At 40.0% G+C, this 23374-nt stretch overlaps 1 protein-coding gene across 1 annotated transcript in view; it reads left to right on the plus strand.

The window, feature by feature from the left end:
• Positions 1–802: 802 nt before the first annotated feature.
• LOC6500876 overlaps positions 803–23374 on the plus strand; it is a 35055-nt gene continuing 12483 nt past the window's right edge. Inside the window, exons 1-2 of the mRNA XM_001954052.4 lie at positions 803–971; positions 5664–6183. Coding sequence (XP_001954088.2) covers positions 6135–6183 — 49 coding nt within the window. The 5' untranslated portion in view covers positions 803–971; positions 5664–6134. The remainder of the gene's footprint in view (positions 972–5663; positions 6184–23374) is intronic.

Consider the following 23374-nt stretch of genomic DNA (forward strand, 5'->3'; position numbering starts at 1 on the left):
AATTATAGCATGATTTAATGGATCTGTAATCGATTTTAATGAGTAATATACACTACAAAACTTCAAATTCGTTTGAGAAAGTTCAATGTTGAAATTAGGGAGTTATGCTAAGCTAACAGTACGGATGCTGAAGGTCCTTTAACATCTTACTAACATTTTGGAGACTTTTTAAAGGACCTCTAACATTCTGAAAACTCACTGTTAAATAACAGAACCATGTAGTAATTCTAACATAGGTAAAAAATAAATTCAGATAAATTAGAAAATTAAAAAAAAACTAATTAAAACAAAAAAAATTTAAATTTTCAAAATAATATGGTATTTAATTTTATCATATAAATTAATTATAAATTAATGCTCATTTCCCTGTAATCTGACCCGCCTAAGTGACCCAGAAACGAGAGTCGCGTCTAAGAGAACTTCAGATCCTGGCCTGCTACAAAGCTACAAAAGAGCAAATATCATATTTTACGAAGAGCCCCAAGTCGACTGGGACTCTTGATTCTGTCACGAAGTGCTTAGCTTCGTCCTTGATTTCGTTAGAATGCTGCCCTGCGACAATATGTTGGGCTTACTATATAGCCGCTTCACTAGCTGGCCCCCCAGCTCGTCTTTCGCTGATGCGAAGGAATGGCCATCTTCGACTGCTCCCAACTGCTTCCCATGACATCAGCGAACCATCGACGAATTTCTTTGCTCCGGTCCTAAACGCTTCGGTCTTCTTCTTATTGCTCTGCAGCAGCGCTGCCCCGGCGCAGCAGCTGCCAACGGAATACTGAGCCGTGAATTCGCAGCATCGGTGCTTCAGTCTCGAAGAGCCTGCTGTGCGTGCAGGGGTTTTCAGCGCGCGCCACATGTGTCACACGCGGCGTATACGCAACGCAGCTCGGTCATAAGTCGAAAAAGACGTAATTTTCGCCAGCTGAACGAACACGAAACCAAAAAAAAAATCGAAGGAAAGAATACAAATTGTGAGTGCCCCAGTGTATGAGTGTTTCGGCCTGGCCGTTTCCCATTTTAACGTTTGCCGGCTACCGGCTTACCATCTGCAATGAACCATGCCAGAGGCATTGAACTGTATCTGTCTCGCTGCTGTTGTTGTTGTTTTTGAGTCCACTGAAAAAAATGAATTATTTACTTTCATTTTCTAAACATGAATGTATTTTTGTTGTAAAATAATGAAGGCAATAAAGATGATTAATCCAATGAAAATAAAAATCATCTAAAGAATAGAGAACAAGAAGGTATAGTTACATGTCTAAATCTTAAATAAAAAATATTCAACGTACCTTATGGACGTCCCAAAATTTGCCATTTGGAAAGTGTAATGCCCCCGGCTGAAAGGTAAATGGAATGGGGAAAGGAATCGATGCCCATCGGAAAGTCTTAACAAGTGTAAAAGGCTGGGAAGTTAACCCTTGCCACTTGAGATTGGCTCCTTCGAATGCTTTTGACAGTTTTGGTTACCCTTTAACACAATAAATACTTTTTTTTACCAGCCGTGTTCACTTGTCTCTTCGAGTGTCGGCAAATTAATTAACATGACAATGACGAAGGTGAATTGCGTGTTTCCAAAATGGTCCAATCAGCTCGTAACAAAACATTTCCACGTTTTCAAATCTCCGGCCGGTTTGTGGGAATTTTTTTCACGTGTCAATTCCTGTCAAGTTTGGTATTTTTGGAGGCTTTTACAAGTTTTTAATTAGACCCTTTGACAAATTACTGCTCTGCTTAGGGTACAATCGTTGGTAATTAAATGTTTATTGTCGACTGTTTTTCGAAGAAAAGGTGTGATTGGAGTAACTGAAAGGTGGGGATTTTAATTGCCGGGTGTTGGAGAGCACATAATGAAGAAGAGGGTTCTCAATGGGAAGTTAATCGTTAAACAGTGTTTATTGATACTATTATTAAAATGGTTAGGAAAGAACTATGGACTTTCTTTATTTGAAAACATAAAGTAGTAAACGATACATATTTTTGATGCCACGAATTTTTTTTAAATTGAAATGGAGCATAAAAAGTAGTATAAGTATACTTTCTAAACAATTTAATTCACATTAAACAATAATAGGTGAACTTTCTTCATTGTTTCTTTTGTTGAACGCTCAGCTAGTCATGCACAATTTACTATATTATTTATAGAATATCGGAATCAATATAACATTAAATTTTCATTTTGTGGCTCGTTCCGCTCTGCGCAGCCGGAGGTCTTGCTTTAAACCTGCTCCTTGGCAACGTGAAAATATAAGTTCCATGTCATGCTTCTTCAGGGCACCACCCACAATCCTAGCCGCCCACTCCAGAAACGCTTTCATATTTGTCTAGTATTAGGGGTGAGGACTTTCAACTGCTGCTCTTGCTGCTGCTTCTGCTGCTGATTCTCCTCCTGGTTCAAGTATAGCCACTTAAACCCTTTTGACAATGTCAGCCATCAGGCTCAGATGATGATGATGATGGCTATGACGATGACAAAGTGGATGATGATGATGTGGCTCAATTCAAAACAGCCGTCGCACGAAAACGAATACCAAAAAAGGGGAAAATAAAAGCAGTTTCCATGCATGGCAAGAACATTAAAAAATGAGGAAAAGAGATGACTGGTCCAAATATACATATATCAACGACAAATAAAAAATCAGACGCTTGAAAATACTTGTGACCGCTTTCCACTCACTTTAATTTTTCTTGAGCTCCGTTGCCTTAGCATTGTTTCTTTTGAATCATGCAGATTTTGAAGCATTTGGCTAATTTGTTTTGCCAGCAATTCGTTGCGGGTAGAAACTCATTAACTCATACATTTTTAAGCAAACAATGTTGACGGAAATTGGAAATGGCAAACGTTTTCAAGTGAAATGCACACGCGCCCACAAAATCTCTAAAATTCAAGCGGCAGTAACAGTGCTTAGAACTCGAAGGCGGAGTCTGAGTGTTTTGCAATAATAATTTATAAATGAATGAATAAAGGGCGCACAGCAACGGCAATGGCAGTGGCAGTGGCAGCCAAAGGCAAATAAAAATAAATAAATAAAAATGGCAATGCGGCATAAAATGTGCCGAGAAGTAAAGCTGAGCACATATACCCAGTACCCAGATCCCACAGTCACTCCGTTCCCATTTTGGTTCGAGTTGAGGAGGCCGGAAATGTAACTGCGACGCGTTTATTTTATTGCGTATACGCGGCGCAGCAAAGTAGGCAACAATTTTTGCCGGAGTGGGCTTTCGCATGCTTTGTATTTTCTCATGTGTGCGTATTTATTTGGAATGGCGTGAGTGCGAGTGTGTGTGTTATATGGTCGCCGCAGTAGCGGCTTAACTTATTTTCCACAAAATTAAACCATCAAAAATTTGCCAACAACAATGTTGGGGTAATTTATTTGACTCATGTGCTGCTGTTAGCTCGCCTGTTGTTTGGGCATAGAAAGCCGCAACACAAGCAACAGCAAAAACGGAATGTAAAAAAAGCAAATACACCCATATGCACTGGAAGAAACACTACAATATTTATTTATTTACAAGAATGTAATGTTTTAAAAAAAAATTCATTATCAAAAAAGAGTTTCTTTAATACAAAAATGTTTTAAAATAATCTAAAAAGTATAAAACTTCTTAAATTTTGTGCAAGTGTGGGCCCAACCATCACTGAGAGTCGCAGTCAAGCCGCTGGCGTTAGTTGCGGCTATGGTTATGCTGGTGACGCTGCCACAGCCGCAATGGCTAACACACACACACCATCAAATAGACACATTAATACGCACATACACTCACACACAAAGCTTTCGGACCAACTCTTTCGGACCAAGGCAGCAGGCAATTTCTACTTTTTCCTTGTTGGCAAGAGTACTTTTTGTTGTCGAAATTAAATAAACAGAGCAGGCAGCTCAGACAACTAAACGGCTATACTTCCTGCCCGGCCCCTTTTCCGCCCACTGTGATGATGAATTGATGATAATGCCGCCGGGGATTTAGGCAAAAATAATGCAAAAAACTCGTCGCTCTTGGCGGCCAACATCGTTTCCTATACACGTATACAAGCACGTATTTTTTCCACTCTGAAAACTTGGCTTTAAAAGGAGTTAAGCGTTTATTTATTTACATTTTTTTGTTTTTTATTCGGGCCGTGCTGCCCGGCGGGCTCAGTTTATTAAGTCTCAAGTGGTGAGTCTCATACCCCCCGACAGCTAATCAAACCCTTTTTCCCACTCTCGTTTAGAGTAACAATGCACTGGAAGAACTTTGTCCTTTATATTTTTTCTTGAGCTATTTAATTTTTCGCAACAATTCCTTTTAACCATAAATAAATCTAAAAAATTTTTTTATATGTATATATATATAACTCAATTAGAAAAGAACTTCTTATTGCCTAGGATTTAATTCAATTTAAGATATTTTTTCCTAGTCTGTTATGCAAATTAAAACCATAACAAAAATTTCGCAGTGCATGTGTCTTTGTCCAAGTCCAAGTTCATGATGCTTCCATTGCCGTTGGCTTAAACACAGCCAATTTCATGCAAAGTTGGATGCGCCCACCCTGTGTGATCTGCTCCATGTCCTTGATGGATGACTTTTGACGCCAGGCAACGTTTGGCGGCCAATTTGATTTGGCCCTCTTGGGGAGCCCAACCGGATTCCACGGGTCCCTTCGGCTAGGCCTGCAGCATACAACTGTCGATTTGTCAGACAGTTGGCGTGGGAGTCAAGTTAGTACGAGGAGAGTGGGGGAAAAAGTCCAAGTAGCCGGCAGTGTATTACAGATTGAGTTTTGAATTGTTGGCATTCCAGGTGGCTGAAACGAACTCTATGGAACAAGATGAATGTGTTGGGAAACTGACAGAAAACGGAGATACATTATATAATTTTGGTTTCCGCAGCCCCAATGAACTCATAAATTTTTGTATTTGCTAAGATTATTATTAATATTTCAAACTTAAGTAAGAATAAGCCTTTCACATCATCATAGCGCTTTTCATTTCTATGGTATTTCTTTATTATTTGCAACCCTTTCTAATATTCTTAAAAACATACTTGAACAAGACGTTACGCGTTCTTGCACGAGATTGGCTCTTTACATCGTTTCGCTTACATTTGCTCAATTTGTGGCGTTTCGCTTGCCACAAAGACAATCCGCATGACGTATACGCCACATGGGTCACATGGGTGACACGGTAACTCAAGGAAAATCCTAACCTGCTCCCTGCATGTCTCGTCTCGCTTAAAGCCAATGCAAAAACAGGCCAAAGACAAAGTCTGAATGTCAGGGAGGCGAGACAGACCCGAAATTCCGAGAACGCAACAGTGGCAGGCAACCAGAAAGCCATAAAACAACAACAACACCAGTAGGAGAATGAGAAGGAGCCACTGTAGGATAACGTACACCCAGAACAATAAATCTTTAACGTGGATTTCATGCATGTAAGCTAGCAAAAGTCTCCGCCATGAGATGATGCATGAGCTCAGCCTGCGGGATTAATATTTAAATATCTTAAATGCACACAATCTTCAAAAGCTGTGAAAATGCAACAGCTTTAATATTTGGCAGCAAAAATTATAGCCTATACATACGTCATTTTAGTGCAATATTCCAAGAATCAAATAGCTTTATACACTGCAAGCCTTAATCTATTTATGTCGTTATTAACATAAACTATACACACTTTCTTGAACAGATATATTTGCACTTAATGCTGGTAATTTCCACGGACTATAAAACTGCAACGGCGTTAATTTGCCCAATAAAATGCGACTACTAACGGCGCCATAAATATCATCAGCTACCGAGACAGCGAGCAATGAAACTGGATTTCTTCGGGAAAAGACAAAGCCGGGCTAAAAATCAACGGGAAAAAAGAAGACAGACATCGCAACGCTCGGCGGGTGGCACGCCGCATTTAGAGGCAGTCAAACTGGCAGTGCTTCCTGCCCCGGAGTCCTTGTGGTACTTCTGCTACTGCCACCCGGTTTCCTGCGTTTGCCGCCTTGAACCTTCAGCCTTCAGCCGAGCACTTCCGCTTCTTATCGCGGCAATGTAAACGCGTTTCCGTTTGGGTCCCAATCCGAAGGCTCATTCCCGGCATCGGGAGCGACACTAAACTAGCGGCTCTGCGCTGGATTACAAGTAAATTGGAAAGGATTTGAGGATGAGCCTGCTGCGCCTGCTTGGAGCCCTGCTGCTGGCCACATTCAATGGTGAGTGCACTCGCCTGAATACTTAGTTTATTTAAACATAATTTTAAGTATACTATACTCTTAAAGGTTAAAGTCAATAATGCTATTACAAGAATAAATTAACTTAAAACCATTTATAAATTTCTGAATTTGAAAACACTTATTTCTCCAAGTGTAGACTAAAGCGCCGTTCTATATTTATGAACATGATTAACGGTAAGCCCGCCCTTACCCGCAAGTGTCATAAACGTTCGGCAATCGCCTGCAAGCTGCGATTTATTTGCGCTCGCAATTTATTTGCACAACTATTTACGAGCGCTGGCATTGGCAATCATAATAACAGTGGAGCCAGAAAGCAGCAACAATTCAATAAATGTTGCAATTTGCATCGACAACAACAATAAATTTATCTTAAATGAACAAACATTTTTCTTGCAGCTTTGCCGCCTGCCAGGCAAATAAAATGCGATATGCCAAAGGCTTATCGCTGCCACAAAAGGCAATGCGGCAACAACAATAAGTAATAACCGAAGCTACAAACAAATTACACCATGAAAAAGCCCCTCGACAGCACTTGCGATGCATTTCAATTTGTTAAAACTCATAGCCATACATACAGACCACAGGACACTCCAACAGAAATTTAATAAAAATAGTTAAAACAAGAAATCGAACCTTTTTCGACATCTATGTTGTGGAATTTTGTCAAGCATATTTGTCAAAATAACACACATTTGTGTATGTAGTACACTCAGTACATACTATATACTGAGGATTTTCATATCTAGTTTTGAAATTCTCTCAAAAAGGTCAAGGATCTCTTATTGAAATATTTATTGAAAATATTCGGATAAAAATGCCCTGTAATCTTTAAGCAAGCAACTGAATGTAAAAACAAATATTTTTTCATTTATTTTGTTCGTAAGAGAAATAAGAACCCATTGGTTTTGTTAAAAATTAAATTTGATCCTTTTTGTAAGTTAGCTTATTGCAGTAAAGGTTATATTATTCATCCGGGGAACAAACTTTAACGGCTTTAATGTGAGAAGAAATTTTCAGATGATTCGGAAAATGTGAAAATATTTGCATTCAGCGAACCGTATTTTGATTTCTCCTGGCATGTGCCGGCATTGCAGGCGGCACAGGCCTCATAAAAATATGTCAAATGCAAATTATGCATATAAATAAGAATAAATATATGAATCAACAAATAAATATGTCGCATAAAAAGATATGCTCCAACCATGCTGGCCCGCCCTCCCACGAAAAGCCACCGCCAGCATCTTTGTGTAAAAGTCAATTTGCTGTCGCCGCCCAGAAGTCGCGAGCGCCATAAACATGGCGAAATGTGCGTGAGACCGCAACGCCGCAGCAAATGGCAGCTGCGAATAAATAAAAATCGAGCCGGAGAGCGGAAAATGCAAAATAATTGCATATTTATGTGAGCCCGGCCACTGGAGCCAAAGGATCTGAAATCGGCTGGGAGCTCCCGGGAGCTGCAAACTGCTGGGGAATCTGAAAGCTGAACAGCGGCCCCCGAAAAAGGCGAGTTGCAGCCATAAATCCCGAGCGGCTTGCCAGCTTTTAATATAACGCACTCGAAACCGAAATTTGCAAATGTCTGACTGCTCGTAATATTCAGAATTCTCAGGGCAGACAGACGTCAACTGCCCGCCAGGGGGCTTGAATTTATTTCAATTAAATATTTGCACATTTCGGGATTTACGCGGACGGAAGAGTTGTTTCAAGGACATTGCTGAGGATTTATGACAGTCCAGGAGGCGTTATGATTCAATTGAAAATGGTTTGAAGATAATCATTTATATTTTTGTTCATTTTTGAATTATAGAGTTAGTTGTATGATTCTTCGTCAATCACTTATTAGTTTATAAATTCAAAGCTCTGTAACCACTAAAAACTTAAGCCAATTTAAACGTCATTTAATCAGTGAACGGAATGACTATAATTAGTGGAAGATGTCCGAGAGTTGATAGACAATAAACCCCTTTATTGTCCCTTATCCGTGGTCACAAAGGCAATGAAATTAACTAAAAATCAGTCAAGAGTATGAATGGCGGTGTTTTATCTACGCGCTTGTCCTTCGTCCCTTATCTTGCTTTTGTGCGGCAGGAAAAGGAAGCGCGTTTGATAATAATAATAATAATTATATTAAGTCCAACACTTGGCCATTGTTTTAGTAGCCTGGCGCAAAGAATCAACAGCAACAACAAGATGACACTTTAATAGCACAAACGCGGAACTAAACAACAAAAACCAAAATCAACGAAAAATGGGAGGCAACTGGCGACTCCTGCCAGCTGTCATAATGAAACTGTCAAGGACAATAGTGGCTAACGGAAATACAAAGTGTACGTGGCCCCCTCTGGAAAATACCCGCCGCCACTCGGAGCTACCCATTCTTCGGACAGGAGCCCTCTTTTTGGGCCACCCACTTTTCGCATCCGCCACTTTCCGGTTCTGCGATAAAAGCAGCAAACGAAACTCTGTCTGACGGGCAGAGGCCATTTATAAGAGCATCAGTTACAATAACACTGCCGGGCTGAGGGGCGTGGCTCTCACAATAGCCGGGGCCATTGTCATAAATTAAAAATGAGGAAGTGTATGAAAATAAACAAAAAGCCAAACGGCCCAGCAGCCAGCCACAGCGGAAATACAAAAAGCGTTGATAAATAAATTTCTAACAAAATAAACTGAGTTCCGAAAAGAAAGCCCAAGCCCAAAGTCAAAATACAATACAAAACACAAAATGACAAAAAAGGCACTAAGCAATGATAAAGACGAAAACGTGTTACCTAGGTCAAGATCTGTTTCTCACACTTCTGGTCTATTTCCTTGACACTTAAAGCTTTCAGTTTAGTGCGATTTCCGAGTTCTGCGCGTGCTACAAATTTAGCAGGTCGCGTTTTATATGTGTGGCAAGTTGCCACTGGCAACCCAAAATTCCCCCAATTCCTTTCGTGCCACTGCAATAGCCAACCACATTGGCCAACAAACTCCTGGACGCATTGGCAAAATGCGATGTCAGTTGCGGCTTTGAAGGAATTTTCGAAAATGTTATACGAGAAAGAGACTGGCCAAAACAATTACTTAGATAAAAAATAAAGCGATGAATGGCACAGTCAAGATTTTCAGAATTAGTTAAAAGTCAGTTCCAAGTAAGAACTCACAATTCAACTCTTTCTAAACATCAAGTTAATTTAAGACTAGACCCATTAAAGCTTAATCCAAAGCTGGAACTCATTTATATTTTAGAAGGATCCCCCAAGTTATTCATTAAGTATATTTTCAATCTTTTCCACCATCTCCCAAAAAAATCCCCTGAGAATAGCTTTAATATCTTAGATAAGTCGTTGCCTTTAACAGCAACTGCCATAGGGTTGATTCTCAGTCCCAGCTCCGGCCGCATCCATTCGACGACAGTTTCCGTTCCGGTTCTGACCCCAGACCGTTGACCATATCCCCGGCGTTTTATTTTATATATTGTGTAGAATATATATTTTTGTTCCTATTTTCTGTGGCTTATTTGGTTCGCATGGCACGTCCAGCTTTAGCTTGGCTTGGATAGAGATTCTCTGTTCAAATGCTGGGCTTCATTTTTTGCCTTCGGCATTTGTTTAAATTAAAGATTATGCACAAGTGAAAAAGTAGCCATGCGAGTGCCAAGAGGGGGCAACCTATTTGAAATTTAAATATGCGAACAAAGCTCGACCTTGGGCCACGTGGCGTATGATGGATTTGGGATTTCGTGTGACGTCAATGCCAGAAAAATGTGTTGGCGTTCGCCCTTTTGCTTTATTGTTGCCACTTTTGTTCGTGTAAACAAGAAAATTGCTTTAAATTGCTGCTAGTACATAGAAAGTACAATGAGCACAATAACTGTAATCGTAATAAGCCATTTAGCACTTCATCTTTCCTCTTGCAGCCTTTGCATATTTATAATTCATATTCATATTGTTAATTCTTTGGGCCACCCCTTGCGCCCCCTTTTCCGGCTCTTGCCGCGCCGAGGGCAGCTGCCATAAAAGCATCATAAACATTTTACAGCAGTTGCAGTTGCTGCAGGAAACTGCCCTAGCAAACGGAAACAGTGCCGTCCTCAGTTCTCACCCTCATAATTGCAGCCAGCCATTTCGCATTTTGGCCTAGTCCCGGAAAAGTGGGCGGTCCGCTGGCATTAGGATAGCTTTATTCGAGCGGGTCTCTGTGTTTTAGAGTGTGTATAAACACAAATTTTTAAGCCTTTTAGCCAAATTCGTTTTTTTCTCCTTAATGCGGATGAAATGTCACATATTAAAAACGAAAAATTAATAGCAGTACACATTTTAGTAAGGAAAATGTATTCTTTAAGGATAATAATAAATAATAAGTAATTGTAAAATATTTATTACAATTGCTTATTCATATCATTGCCTAAAAATATCATTTTAAAACCCTACATTTAAAATTCTACATGTATATATCTAAATCTCTATAAAACACCAAGAATACATTTTTTTAATATGCTAAAATGACCCTAACATTATGATAAAATACCTCATTGTCCTCAACAACTTTCTTATGGTGTTTTCAACAACTTGCCAATTGGCCTAATTCCCCGTGCACCCAAAGTTATATAACTGCCCTCGCGGCTCCCATTGTTCAACTGCTTGTTAGCCTCAGGTGTAAATTACAAATCTGAGCAGCGCATAATGAATGAAGGCGGGAGCCCAGCAGAGAACAGAACGGGCACAGAACAGAACAGCCCATGGACCGGCAAAGGAGGCGACTAAATGAAATGAAATCGCAGTGAAAACGCTTTCTTTAAACATGCCAGAATGGAGGTACAAAAGTTTTCCCACACAGGTCTAAGGGCGGAGCGGTTGCGGCGGGGCGTGGCAGACAAAGGAGGCGGCTGCGCGACAAACTGCGGCCAAGTTGATTAGAAAGCCGAGCTGAAAGTCTCGCCTGGGACTGGCAGGCAGCCTAATGAAAAACTTGGAAATTTACGGTCAACGAGTTGTCAAAGCGGCACCAGTAGCGGAGATGGGTGATGGTCGATGGGAAATACTGGCCATAGTTTCAGAGACGCCAAGTCAAACAATTAAGCCCGGCCATGTTTGAATGGCGGGGGCGACAGGCGGTTTAAATAAATAATTGCCATCGAAATTAAGCAATGGCCAGTGCGCCAATAAAAGGAACTGACAGATAAGTTAAAAAAATACTTGACATTATTCTAATGGAATAAAAGTAAATAAATTAAAAGTAAACGATGAAAATGCTTTTTCACGCTATTATATAATTTAATAGTTTTATAAAATTCAATAATTTTCTTTTCCCATAAAAATGTACAATATTATTCACAGTGTGAGTGCTGTAATCTCACGGGAACAGGACGAGAGAACAAGTGGCGAAAATGCGACGACAATGAGGACACGGCGACAAGGTAATGCGCCGACACGGAAGCCAGGAGGCTGGGACAGGACGATAGCAGGAGTAATGACAGGAAGTCCCGATAAAGGAGACAAAGAAAACGCATGCATTAACACTGATAACGGACCGGTGGGGCGAAAGCACACCAGCCATCGCGAAGGACATGCCGGAGGGGTCCTGGGCCAGAATAGCAAAAAGTTCATTAGCGCTGATCAAGAGGCTACCAACTGAAAATAACCGATGCTGCGCGAATTTTCAGCTGGACCAGGGCCAAAAATAAAGCCCACATGGCCTATTAAATGCTATGTAAATATACCAACTCATTAATAAAGCTGCCCTCCCTCCAGGAAGTGGTTTGCGGCTGATTTCGCCAAATAGCAAATATTAAATTGCAATTAAATACTGCCTCAATTTTAACAGTTGCCGCAAAAAACCTTTTAGCCATCTAAAACCCCAAAATGCGAAATGACAAAAGTTAATGGTAGTGGTGATGTGGTTTTTGTAGAAACATAAATACAAAACGATAAAGTTTTCGAGATGAAAACGTGCGACTATGCATTACTATATTTCAAATTAAAAATTTCTGATATTCCTTTCGAGCTAAAACATTTAAATTACTTTCATTTTTCCAGACCCTTTTAGGATACAGTTTCACATAAATAATAAATGGTATTTCATGACTAAGTCTCCTAACCTTTTCCCTTTCAAATTTCCGCACATCAACCTAAGGTCAAAGGCTAATTGCCATACCCTCTGAACAATTTCCGTGACACTGGCACTGGTCACGTGCTCCTCTCTAACTCCAGCGGTGAAATAGGACTGGGATTTTGTGCCGGGCATTTTGGCGACCCAATCTTGATGCTATCATCAATTGTCAAATAACCAACTGTGCGAGATTTGCGCACCAGCTGTGGCCAGAAGCGTTGAAGCATTCATGGCACTGAAAATCAACGAATACAGAGCACACACCAGTTACACACAAAAATATGTTACGTATACGCACACATGGGAGCTCCTATCCCCTCGAACCGTACACCCTTTTCCGTCGAACAACTCACTTTGTGGGTTATTTGTTTTGGTCATACGCTCATTTCGCTTGTGCTAGGGAAATCGAATGCAGGAGCGACCCAAGAGCTCACGAAAACAAAAACAAGCCGAAAAAAATCCATTCGAGGAAAAACAGCAAAAAGGGCCACACAGGAAGGCTAAAGCAAAAAGGTTCGACTAAACGTATCCTTCAGGAGAACAAAAATCAAGAGCTGGCGAGTAAACAAGCGAAGAGGGGAACCGCAAATGTACAACGGACAACAAGCTACCAAAACCGAATCATGGCCAAAGGTTCTGTGTTCCCATTCCCCTACAACAGACCCCCAACAACTACTACACCTTCGCCCCGAGTCCCAACTACTGGCAAAAGCCCAAAGCCAATCCCAATCCGAACCCCAAGCTCTGAGAACGGGCAACGAGCTGAGCAATCGTAAATCTTCTTATGTGCAGCAGCATTTTAACGATAATTTGCTTTATTGAAGCAGTTTAGATTTGGCCAGCAGAACGGTCCACCCCGAATCGAATCGAGCCGAACTGAACCGATCTGATCCGGACCACAAGTCAAAGGACAACTAGAGCGTACCCATGTGTCCAAGCTGGGACTCATTCCATTTTTTCAGGACTAAACTGAAAAAAAAAAGTATTTAAGCTGTAGGATTAAGAAAATTAGCATTTAAATCAAACAACAAAAAACTCTAAACTTTGCTTTAACCTTTATTTTAATTCTTTTTAACAATTATATAAATTATTTAGATTCCTTTAAAGCAAGCATTTTTTGCCAGTTTACGTCTTGGCATTGGTTCCCTCTTTGAATGTTTGAAACGTTTCCGTTTAAATGGTTTTTATAGCAAATTTATGTAGAGGAAAACACTTTTAAGGTTGACCAAAAGGACATACGCAGAAATCCATAAAAATAGCTCACCAAACACATACGACCCGACCCTCTCAGTCCACTGATTCGACCCAAAGCGAATCGGAACCGGAATCAGGACCTCTCCGCTTTCCCTTGAGAAGGTGTGAACAAAGATTTGCCACTTTTGCCGGTCGTTTGACTGGGCTCTTTCTCCCTGCTCCCTGCTAACTGGTAACTGGTAGCTGGTCACAATATGTGCCATGAATAATGGCCGGGCAAATTGCTCAGCAGCTTTCCAGCTAACTGGATTGCAGCAAATTGCCCAGTTAGCTGCTGCAGTCAGACATCCTGTTAATGTTTTGTCGCCCGGGCTGTAAAAATGTTACCACATCATTGGAAGTAATTACTGTGTCATTTAGCCATTGACTTTGGATTGGTATATTGCCGTCGTTGATTTGTCAACTTGACGATGGCTAGTAGTTTAAGTAATTACATTTCAATTATAGCAAGTATTTGTGCGTGTGAATGTGTTTTGCTACAAATAGTTAAATGTCAGGGGTTAAGTAGAAGCCATCCAATTGAATTGCTTTGAATATGTAAAAGTGTCAAAGTCAGGGAATTAATTTTCAAATTTTCTTACCTACAGTTTTGTGGAAAACGACAATCATAGCCATGAATGTGTAGTAACTTAATTCGTCAACATATGACTGTTTTTAATTAAAATATTTTATTAATTTATTGCAGCAGGCATAAAGACCGTAAACTCTTATAAATTATTTAAAATAACTTGGCTGCACAAGCAACATAAATTCACTGCAGCAACAGGGCCCCAGCCATATATAAGCAAGGATATAAATAAATGGGTTATTTTCTTTACTCCGTTTCGGGCACTGCTTTTTGGCCTGGCCATTATTTAAATTAATAAATATATTACAGTTTTACATTAAGCCAGAAAAAGAGAATGTCAAGTTCAGTTAAGTTGAAATTTAACTTAAAGTTCTCAAATTAGTTAAAATTTTGTCATAGGACTAAAGTCGAGTATATTGAGGATTAATTTCAGGTTGGCCTTTAAACAAACACTCAAATTCAATTGGATCTATCAAGCCAACTAAGCTAAGAATCTAAAACTATCTAATAATTCAACATAAATGCTTAGATTACCTTTAGCATTAGTGTGGTTCTAATATTAAATGAATTTGACAATTTTAAACTACAACTTCACTCCAAGTATTTCGTAATATAATGTGATGCTGCTATTATTGTTGACATTGCTTTGGTAATAAAGATATTTTCGTATTTACCAGAGCGCCATATAGGAAAGTCTGTGTAAATATATATTCTCTTTGTCGCGTCGCCGTTGTTGTTCTCCGTGACATTGCATTGCCATTTCAGGCAAGTTTGTTATGACATTGGATTATGTGCCTGAACTACTTATTTTCTTCTCAACTTTACTCCACATTCTAAACGAGAAGGCCCCTGAAAACCAAGAGCCATTTTTTCGTCTTACTATTGGTCCAAAGCGGCAGCTTTAAATTACTTTTATACCCTTTATTTATTACAATGAAAAATTGTAATCATATCCCCAAATACTACATAACTAAAATGTTAACCATTAAAAAATGACATTCAAACTTAGGACTCTGTTTGATATGTACCGGGTATCTGATAGTCGTGATTTGCTCCTCTCATTTCCCTTATTGCTGGCCTGCAGGACTTTGAAGTTGAGGGGCATAGCTGGCATGTGACATTCACCGGCATAAATGTCAACGACTGTTTTCTATTGTTGTTGTGCCCCGTTGTGTTTGTGATGGCAGGCGTTGTTGTAGTGTTGCCGCTGTTTTGTTGCCCTTCCAACTGCTGCACTGCTATTGCTGGTGCTACGGCTGCTGCTGTGAGAAGTGCGACTGCGGCTTTGGCTGTCAACAAAGGCTGCTGCCAACAATGTGACCGCCACGCCATGGGCACTTCCTAGCACCAAGACTTTACCTCTGAGAGCCACTCAAACTTCGGAAAGCCCCCACCCACATGCCCACACAACTGTTGCGTAATTGTAATTATTCTCGCTATTCAGCCAGATTTGTTAAGCCATTAGGCAACAGGTTGGCATCCATATTAATGCCCATGTCCTTGCCGGTTCACCCTGCCTTATGAACGAAGCTCACCATCTGAACACATCATATTCGACTGTTTATTCGGCTTGCTCCAGTGGGGGTTTGCGCTCGGGGGAAATGGAATAATTAAATTCATTTATGCGAGACCCCAAAGCGATGCGCCAACTTTGGCCATAAAAACCCGAAAATAACCATAATAATGATAATAATATCAATAACAACGAGAATTACTTGGCAATAGTTGAGCGCGCTTCATAAAAACCAGCTGTTAATATTTTTCCATTTTCGCATCAATGTATAGATAAACATGGCGAAAAAAGCAAGTCCATAGAAAGGAGCAAAGAAAGCAAGGATACCAAAATGCTTTTCGTCTGCGGCCCCATAAACTGCACATCAGGAAAATGTTAATGACCGAATAAAAAATTTAACCCTCCGCTTAACGAGCCATCTATGGCAAATTGATTCATAAACAATTAGTTTATCGGACCAATTCTTGTTGAGTGAGCCAAACCGAAATTAAGTTGCAATAAAAGCAATCTTTAAAGTGTATATGAAAAAATCATTCTGGTTTAATGTGAGAAATTGAAATTTAAAGCTAACAAAGAGGGTAACAAACAAAATTTGTTAGCATGCATTCTGTTTAAAGGAATTCTATGAAGGACTTCTCCCCACATTAATTAACAAATAAACTATAAACTCATTTCATTTTAATTGTGTTCCTATATTTTTCTAATCTATTTTAACTGTAACCTTAATAAGCCATCAATCTAATCAAACGTCTTAAAAGTATATTCTTGAACTGTTGTCGTCCAGCTAAACTCAGAAGCATCTTTGATTGAATAAATAACTTTGTTTTAAACTCGTTTTGATGCTTTAAGCTATCAATCGATTAAATGGAAATCGCTCTCGACCAGATAATTCTTTATTTGTACCCGCCACTTGTCCTTTGCTAAATCATTGTTATACTGCTCCGCTTAAAGTTGATCCTTTCCATTTATCAATGGCAGCTCCTTGAAGCTCTCGCACTGGGAAATATGATTTATGTGTCCCGCAGCGCTTGACTATGGAATCCAAGCCCACCTCCCATCTTCCACCTCCAACCACCAGCTCTCACAATACAATTCTCCCCCCGATGTTCCCGAGGCCGTTTGAACTGTCGAAAGTTGTAAGTGTTGCCAAAGCAGCTTGCCGCTGTTGCTGCTAAACGAAATCGAAATCGAATGCCATCGTAATGGCCGCTGGGCAGACAAGGGGCATAATTTTACACGCAGACTGACAGACGGATAGACGGACATTGAGGCCAACGGCTCGTTTGTCTGGCTAGATTTTTTTCTGCTCTCTTATTAGCAGGCAGGATGAAAATTTGAAATTATAATGCCATCCGGCCAGGCGGCAAACTTCTTTTGGCCAGCCGTCTGATGTCCTGGCGCCGAACCATAAATATAAATTTTTTTTTTCTTTTTTCATATATTTTGATATGTGTGTAGCAACACTTTTAGAAAAACTTTTCACATCTCATAGAATTTCCGACCCTGGTATCCGGTTACAGATGTCAAAAACTAACATATACCCAGCCTAAAGTCATATATTCTAGAAGGACACCAAGGCGAAGCTTTAAATGCCATTCAAGTTTCATTTGCATCGATTCTATTTGCATTAGTGGCCATAAAATATATCCAAACTTTGGCCGTAAAATAAAATGGTTTAATTTAAAAAGTCATTAATTTTATTTGCTTCGATTTAATGGTCGTATAAATTGAATGTTTGTTTCAGCGCCTTGTGGCCTTAGATTTACACGCAATAAAAGATACCTTAAATTCAGAAACAATAAATTCCATATACAATAATTTAATTATATATATTTTTTTTATTTTGCGAAAATTGAATTCTTCGTTCTTTGAGGACTGCTCGTGTGTCAGAAATTTCTTTTTTCCACTTCTAACTTTCCCCCCTGAAAATAATGCATTGTGCTTTATGGCCGCAGTCCTACTCCAGGGATCCCATGTCAATAGCCATGGATTTTGATTATACGCCATAGCTAGTACTGTCGGTGACAGTGATTTGCGTTTGCCAAAAACTTTTTCACCATTTTCGCCGCAAGTCGAAAAAATGTCAGAAAAATGCTTGGCCCATTCGTCGTATGCGTGTTGAGTAGATTTTAAGGTGTGTGAGGCAAAGATGTGCAGAGGAAGCTCTCCAAAAAGCAAAAAACTTTTTCATTAAGCAATTTTTGCGCATCGCCTGCTTATGTACGCATCCCAGCTCCCTGCCCCGTATCCGCAATTCGGTGGCATAGTGAGGGACTTTTTATCAAAATCACACTCATATATTCAGCTTTGCTTAAAAACTTTTCTAATTCCATTAACGTTACGCACATGCTCAGGCTGCTCATTCCGGCTCTCTACATCTTTACGGTGGTCCTATTGTGGTTGATGAAGTTTGCTGCCCCGCCCACACGCCACGTGCATTTGGTCCTGGACAAAGACCACACTGGGCGGAAAAGAGGCAATAAGCTTCATCCATATACACAGGAGGGTCGCATTCTTTAATTATAGAAAGTTTATGTCTTTATTAAAGCTAAATATCAAACAAAAAATTATTTTAAATATTTATTTTCAAGTGAAATTAATCTTATGTTACAATTTCTTGCCATGTCCGTTCTTTAAAGTAAACAAACAGGATATTATAGCAGCAGGACGACGTCAATAATGAGCTGTAGTTGGGAGCAGATTTTCTCGGCCTTTATCTTTTCGTCATTCTACTCGGAAAGGTGTTTTTTTGTTTAATTCTTACAGCCCGAGGACTAAGTTCGACTTTGTGGCTTGCTTTAATTCATTTACGAAATTTAAATATTTTTTGCCAGCCCCATTGCTCAGCTTGATTGCTATGGTGAGTTCCTTGAGGATTTGAGGGTCGATGGGTGGTTGGACTTTGGGGTTCGGCTATAATTTGACTTAATTTTTGTTAATAATTATTTTCGCATTTTCGGCATTGCTTGCGGTTGATGGCAGCGAACGTTGCCGCGGCAAGGGATCAGAGTTAATTAGTTTGTAATTATTATAAATTGAGGATGAATGCTTGTGGCAAGTTTAATTGGATATTTGATGTTTTTAAATTACGCAAAAATGAGCGTGAAATATTACCGCTGAGTGCTGAACTAGCTTTGTTTCCCGTCCCCCAGAAGAATATATATGTTTCTCGCTGTAAGCTACTCATGGTCGGGGGTAAATTAATTTTTAATGCCTTGGCTTTGTCACGCGGCTCCATATTTATGTGCTGAGCCAAAGCAGCTGCCTCATGACCAAGTTGCATGCTTTTTATGTCATCGACCGTGCTTGTGTCACACGTGCCACGCCCCCAAGTAGGTACAGGGAACTATCGAAAGTTTCAGAATCAGAACAGAAACAGAATATTTATAAACAAATTTTGTAGATAAATTTTACGGAAATCAGCAAAATTTCTTTTCTAGGTTGAATACTATAATTTTTAAAAATATATTTTTATATTTTCTTTGTTTTTTCTTAAGTAGTTTACTGTAGATTGAAGATGGTCGGTTTTCGGTTGCAGAGAGGGTGCTAAACAATTAATCATAATCTTGTGTAGTTGCACAACCAAGTGCCTGGGCCACGTTCACAGCCAGCCCAGCCCAGTCCTCGGGCAGGCAGCAGTTTTTCATAGTAGCGAACAATAAATTTTAGAGCCGCCGGCCGCGTCTTGAGCAGTCATAACTTTGAATCAAGAAGGCCACGTACCCTTGCACACCCACTCCCACACTCACAGCCAACACCCAACACCCAAACCAACACCTACAGTGAGCTGCATCACCCGCTGGGGGGTTGAAAATATGTTTAAATTTTACTTTAGTTTCCTCCAATCCTGTTATTGTATTATCATTTTCCCTATGTGTGCCACCGAGACACGTACATTTGTAATAATTTAAGATGAAATATGCTGCACTGGGGATGGGGACAATGATAAAGTCGTTCGCTTTATTTATTCCCCCCACTGCTAATTCAATAAGGTGGCAATAAGGAGTAATTGTCTTCAGGGCGAACTATTCGTAAAGGACTAAAAAATCTGCATAATATGACAGATGCACAAAGCATTAATACTTCTATAATCTGACATTTCCCCTTTAATTGTTCTATAAAGACTGCAAACATTTTTCGATTTCTCGCCTTTTTTGATCCCTTTTAAACGGGTATTGACCACTAAGAGCTCTCCAAGTACACATCTGCATGCAAAAGTACACAAGTCTGGATGAAAAACTTTAACCTTTAGTGTTTGTTTTATTGCCAATGATACACAGTTGTTTGTACGTCGTGCCAACAAGACCAGCTCGCACACAGTTTTCCAGAAACTGGTCTCCATTTACATTCCCATTTTCATTTCCATTTTCATCTGCCAATATTCCCGGGCAAATGCCCCTGTTCCTGGACCCAGCATTACTCTGTTGTTGTCTTTGGATGCCCAAATTGATTCTATTGGCTTTGTTGTGATAAGGTCAAAAGTTAATGTAAATGTTGTGGCCCTGTGCATTGAGACAGTTTGCTGGGGGTTTCGGGTTTCCAAATTAAAACTTCCTACTTGCTTGGCCATTCTTTTTGATGTGGCCGTGCCAAGGGGGCGAAACTCTGATCAAAGTAAGCTGACACTTGGGATCCATATGATCCATAAAAGTGATATGCTAGCTGCTTCCACATAAGCTCATTTAACCAGAAAAAAGTTCACTTTCTGTCTGAAAGTTTAGATGGAAGTGACAGTTGCATTTAAATTTGCTAGTCTGGAATATTTCATTTAGTGATAGAGGAAACTCTAAGTTTTTTACCTTTTACTCCCCAAATACTTAAAATATATTTAATAGTTTGAAATGCATAGAAAAGACGCATTTCCTGTTGTATTTTTTCCTTATTTTTATCGATTAATCTTTAGAAAAACCATCTTCCTTTTAAAGAGTTAATTTCCTCTTAACTCATTCCACATACGATTCGGAAGGACTCCTGCAGCGGGGGCGGGAGCTGTGGGTATAAGGAGATGAAGTCAAACTGAGGCAGCTAACTGACAGCAATGCCGTGTCGATGTCGAAAGCATCCATTCTCCATTCAATCTGCCCGAAAATCCACCATTCCTCCCCATCGTACCATAAAAGCAATGCCAGCCGCAACCTTCGACTCCTCCTCAGATGCTTTCTCCAGCCCTGTCTCCATCACAATTCTTCCTTCTTATCCTCCAGCCTCCGTCTCTATCGCTGTCAGAGTCTCTGCGGCTGTCTCTCTGTGTGTTGGCTTTGGCAAAGTTTTGTGCGTAACATGAAAAACTTCGATAAATTCACAGTTGAAACAATTACCATGAATTTTATCAAAAATGATACGCGCTGTTCGTATCCGACCATGCAGCAACAATATTTTTTAATGCACTTTGGGGGAAAACGAAACGAAAGAGGGCAGAAGGATACGGAGGCCGCAGACACGCAGGCAGCTGCTCAGGATAAAGATCGTCGGGAGGCGGGGTGGGAAAATGGAAACCCCCCAACCCCAGTCTTGGCCCCGGACTGGGAAAACGAATGCGGAAAAAATGAACGGGGAACGCAGAGCCGAGAAGTCCTAGAAAGCAGGGGGACATTCCTGACAGATAGACCAGGAGCCAGCGTGAAGTTTCTGGGATGCCTCGACTGCTTTCGCTTCTTCGTAAAATGTAAGCGCAAAATTGCTTGAGAAAACTTTCTCAACTTTTCAGCTAATATTTGGCTTTGGCAAAATAAGCAGACGATGTGGAAAAAACAACGCAGCGACATTGCATCGAATGGGAAAAATATATATTTTCTTAAACATTATGCGACGACATTTGCACTGATGTGAAAGTATCTTACGGATACTGAATCTCCTTCCCCCCCTCCCCCATCACAGATTCCATAAAATATGCTGCAACGCGACCAAGAAAAAATAAACGTAATAAAATAAGGATAATATTTATGCCAGTACAAACTTTTTTCGCCCTAAACGGTGCAATTGAAAATGTACATTAAAATTGATATTACCCCGCAAGGCGGACAACTTTAATGGCTGTCAATTGCAGGCAATTTCGAATTTGTGTAAACTTAATATTTTGTTATTAGTTTGCGAAAGTGTCCAATGGTTTTTATTCCATTGCAGAACCGAGCAGCCGTCGTCGGCAACTCAAATAGATTTTGAGTAGCTTTTTAGTTCGAGTCGACGTTAAATGAGAAAAGTTTTCTTGAGTGTTTGTTGCAGTTTTTCGTGTAAGTTGGCCTCCGCTCCTTCGTGGCAGGTGAAGTGTCCTTTTCCCTTTTCTCTCTATATTTTTTTTACATTTATTCCCCTTCTTGTTGCCGGCCGTTAATGATCTTTTGCTCGACAGTTTAGCTTCGGTTTTCAGTTTAGAATTTCAGTTACTCTCGCTTTTCTGGGCCGCTGGCCCATAAAAAAGTTCGTTGTACAGCAATTAGCACAGAAAAAAATATGAAGATTGAAATGTGCCAGACTGGTGGGGTGTTCTTCAATTTCCGTCCATAACTTGTGCAATTGGCACAGTTTTCCATCAAAGAGCCTTTACCCCATTTTGTAGGCCACATCTCACTGGGAACTCTCGGCCGCGCCCAGTTTACTAATTTTAGTTTGAAACTTTTTGTTTTTGAAACGTACACACATACTATAAATAAGCCCCAACGTCTGTAGAGACGGAAAAACCAACACAAAAAAACTACGTGGGACGTGGGAAATCTGTTGGCTACAAAAGCAATGACGAAAATATCCAGCGAAAACTCCGAAAAAAAATAAAAAGAAGTCGGGAAAATTAAGAGCAAACAAAAAGGCCAGCGTCGTTTTCCCAGGGCCGAGCATATTGTATTGAGAGTTCTTTTTAATTAAAGGCAAAAGGAACGCCAAGAATGGCAGCGGTAGATTGGAAATGGTTACTGCAGCGCTGAATTTATAAAAATGATTAAAAAAGTTGCAAAATGCAAAAGGCAGAACAAACAATCGCAAAAATTGCACGGAGCGGAAATAAATTTAAACAAAAACAAATTTGTCAGGGACCGAAATAGAGGCACAACCAAAAAACCTGCTAAGATGAAATGGAAAAATATGGAAGCGGAAAGAGTATAAACAAAACATGGACATAAACAATGCATTTCTGAATATTTGCATTGCGTCTACGCCACGTTATAAATAAAGGAGAAATGGAAATGGTATTGGGAGACCAGGCCACCACCATACTTGATTCAGGCCAACATTTTGAATCTGACTGAAAGATTAAGTAGCCTTCTCTAGTTGCCTTAATTTTTTAATAACTTAACCAACATTCTTTCCCCTTCCGTAATCATGGTCATCTTCATCTGAAATCAACTTTCAGCTCGTTTGCGCCAGTCTTCTAGTTTACAGGCTTCTACCTGACACTATTGTAACATTTTCTCTCCCTCATTTTTACAGCACTGCCCTGCAACAATCAAGGGACGACTTACTGTAACTTTCAGTTGCAAGTTTGTAGGTATTTCTGCAGCTGGGCAGCAACTGCTGGATTTTCATCTGATTAAATATTTAAGAGAAATTTATGCATAATTCCATGAAAGCCAGGTTCATTCGTTAGTAGTTTTAATCAGCAAGAGTAAGACATCATTTTGCGGAACTTGGTGCAACCCGGAACATCGAAGGCATGTAGAAAAACTGTCCCGAAGCAATCCATCAACGCATATTGTGGGCAAAAAAGCCTCCCAAAACTAAAACCCAGCAATCCCCAAGTGTATAAAACTGTC

The sequence above is a fragment of the Drosophila ananassae genome, chromosome 2L (genome assembly GCF_017639315.1).
Source record: "Drosophila ananassae strain 14024-0371.13 chromosome 2L, ASM1763931v2, whole genome shotgun sequence".
Lineage (NCBI taxonomy): Eukaryota > Metazoa > Arthropoda > Insecta > Diptera > Drosophilidae > Drosophila > Drosophila ananassae.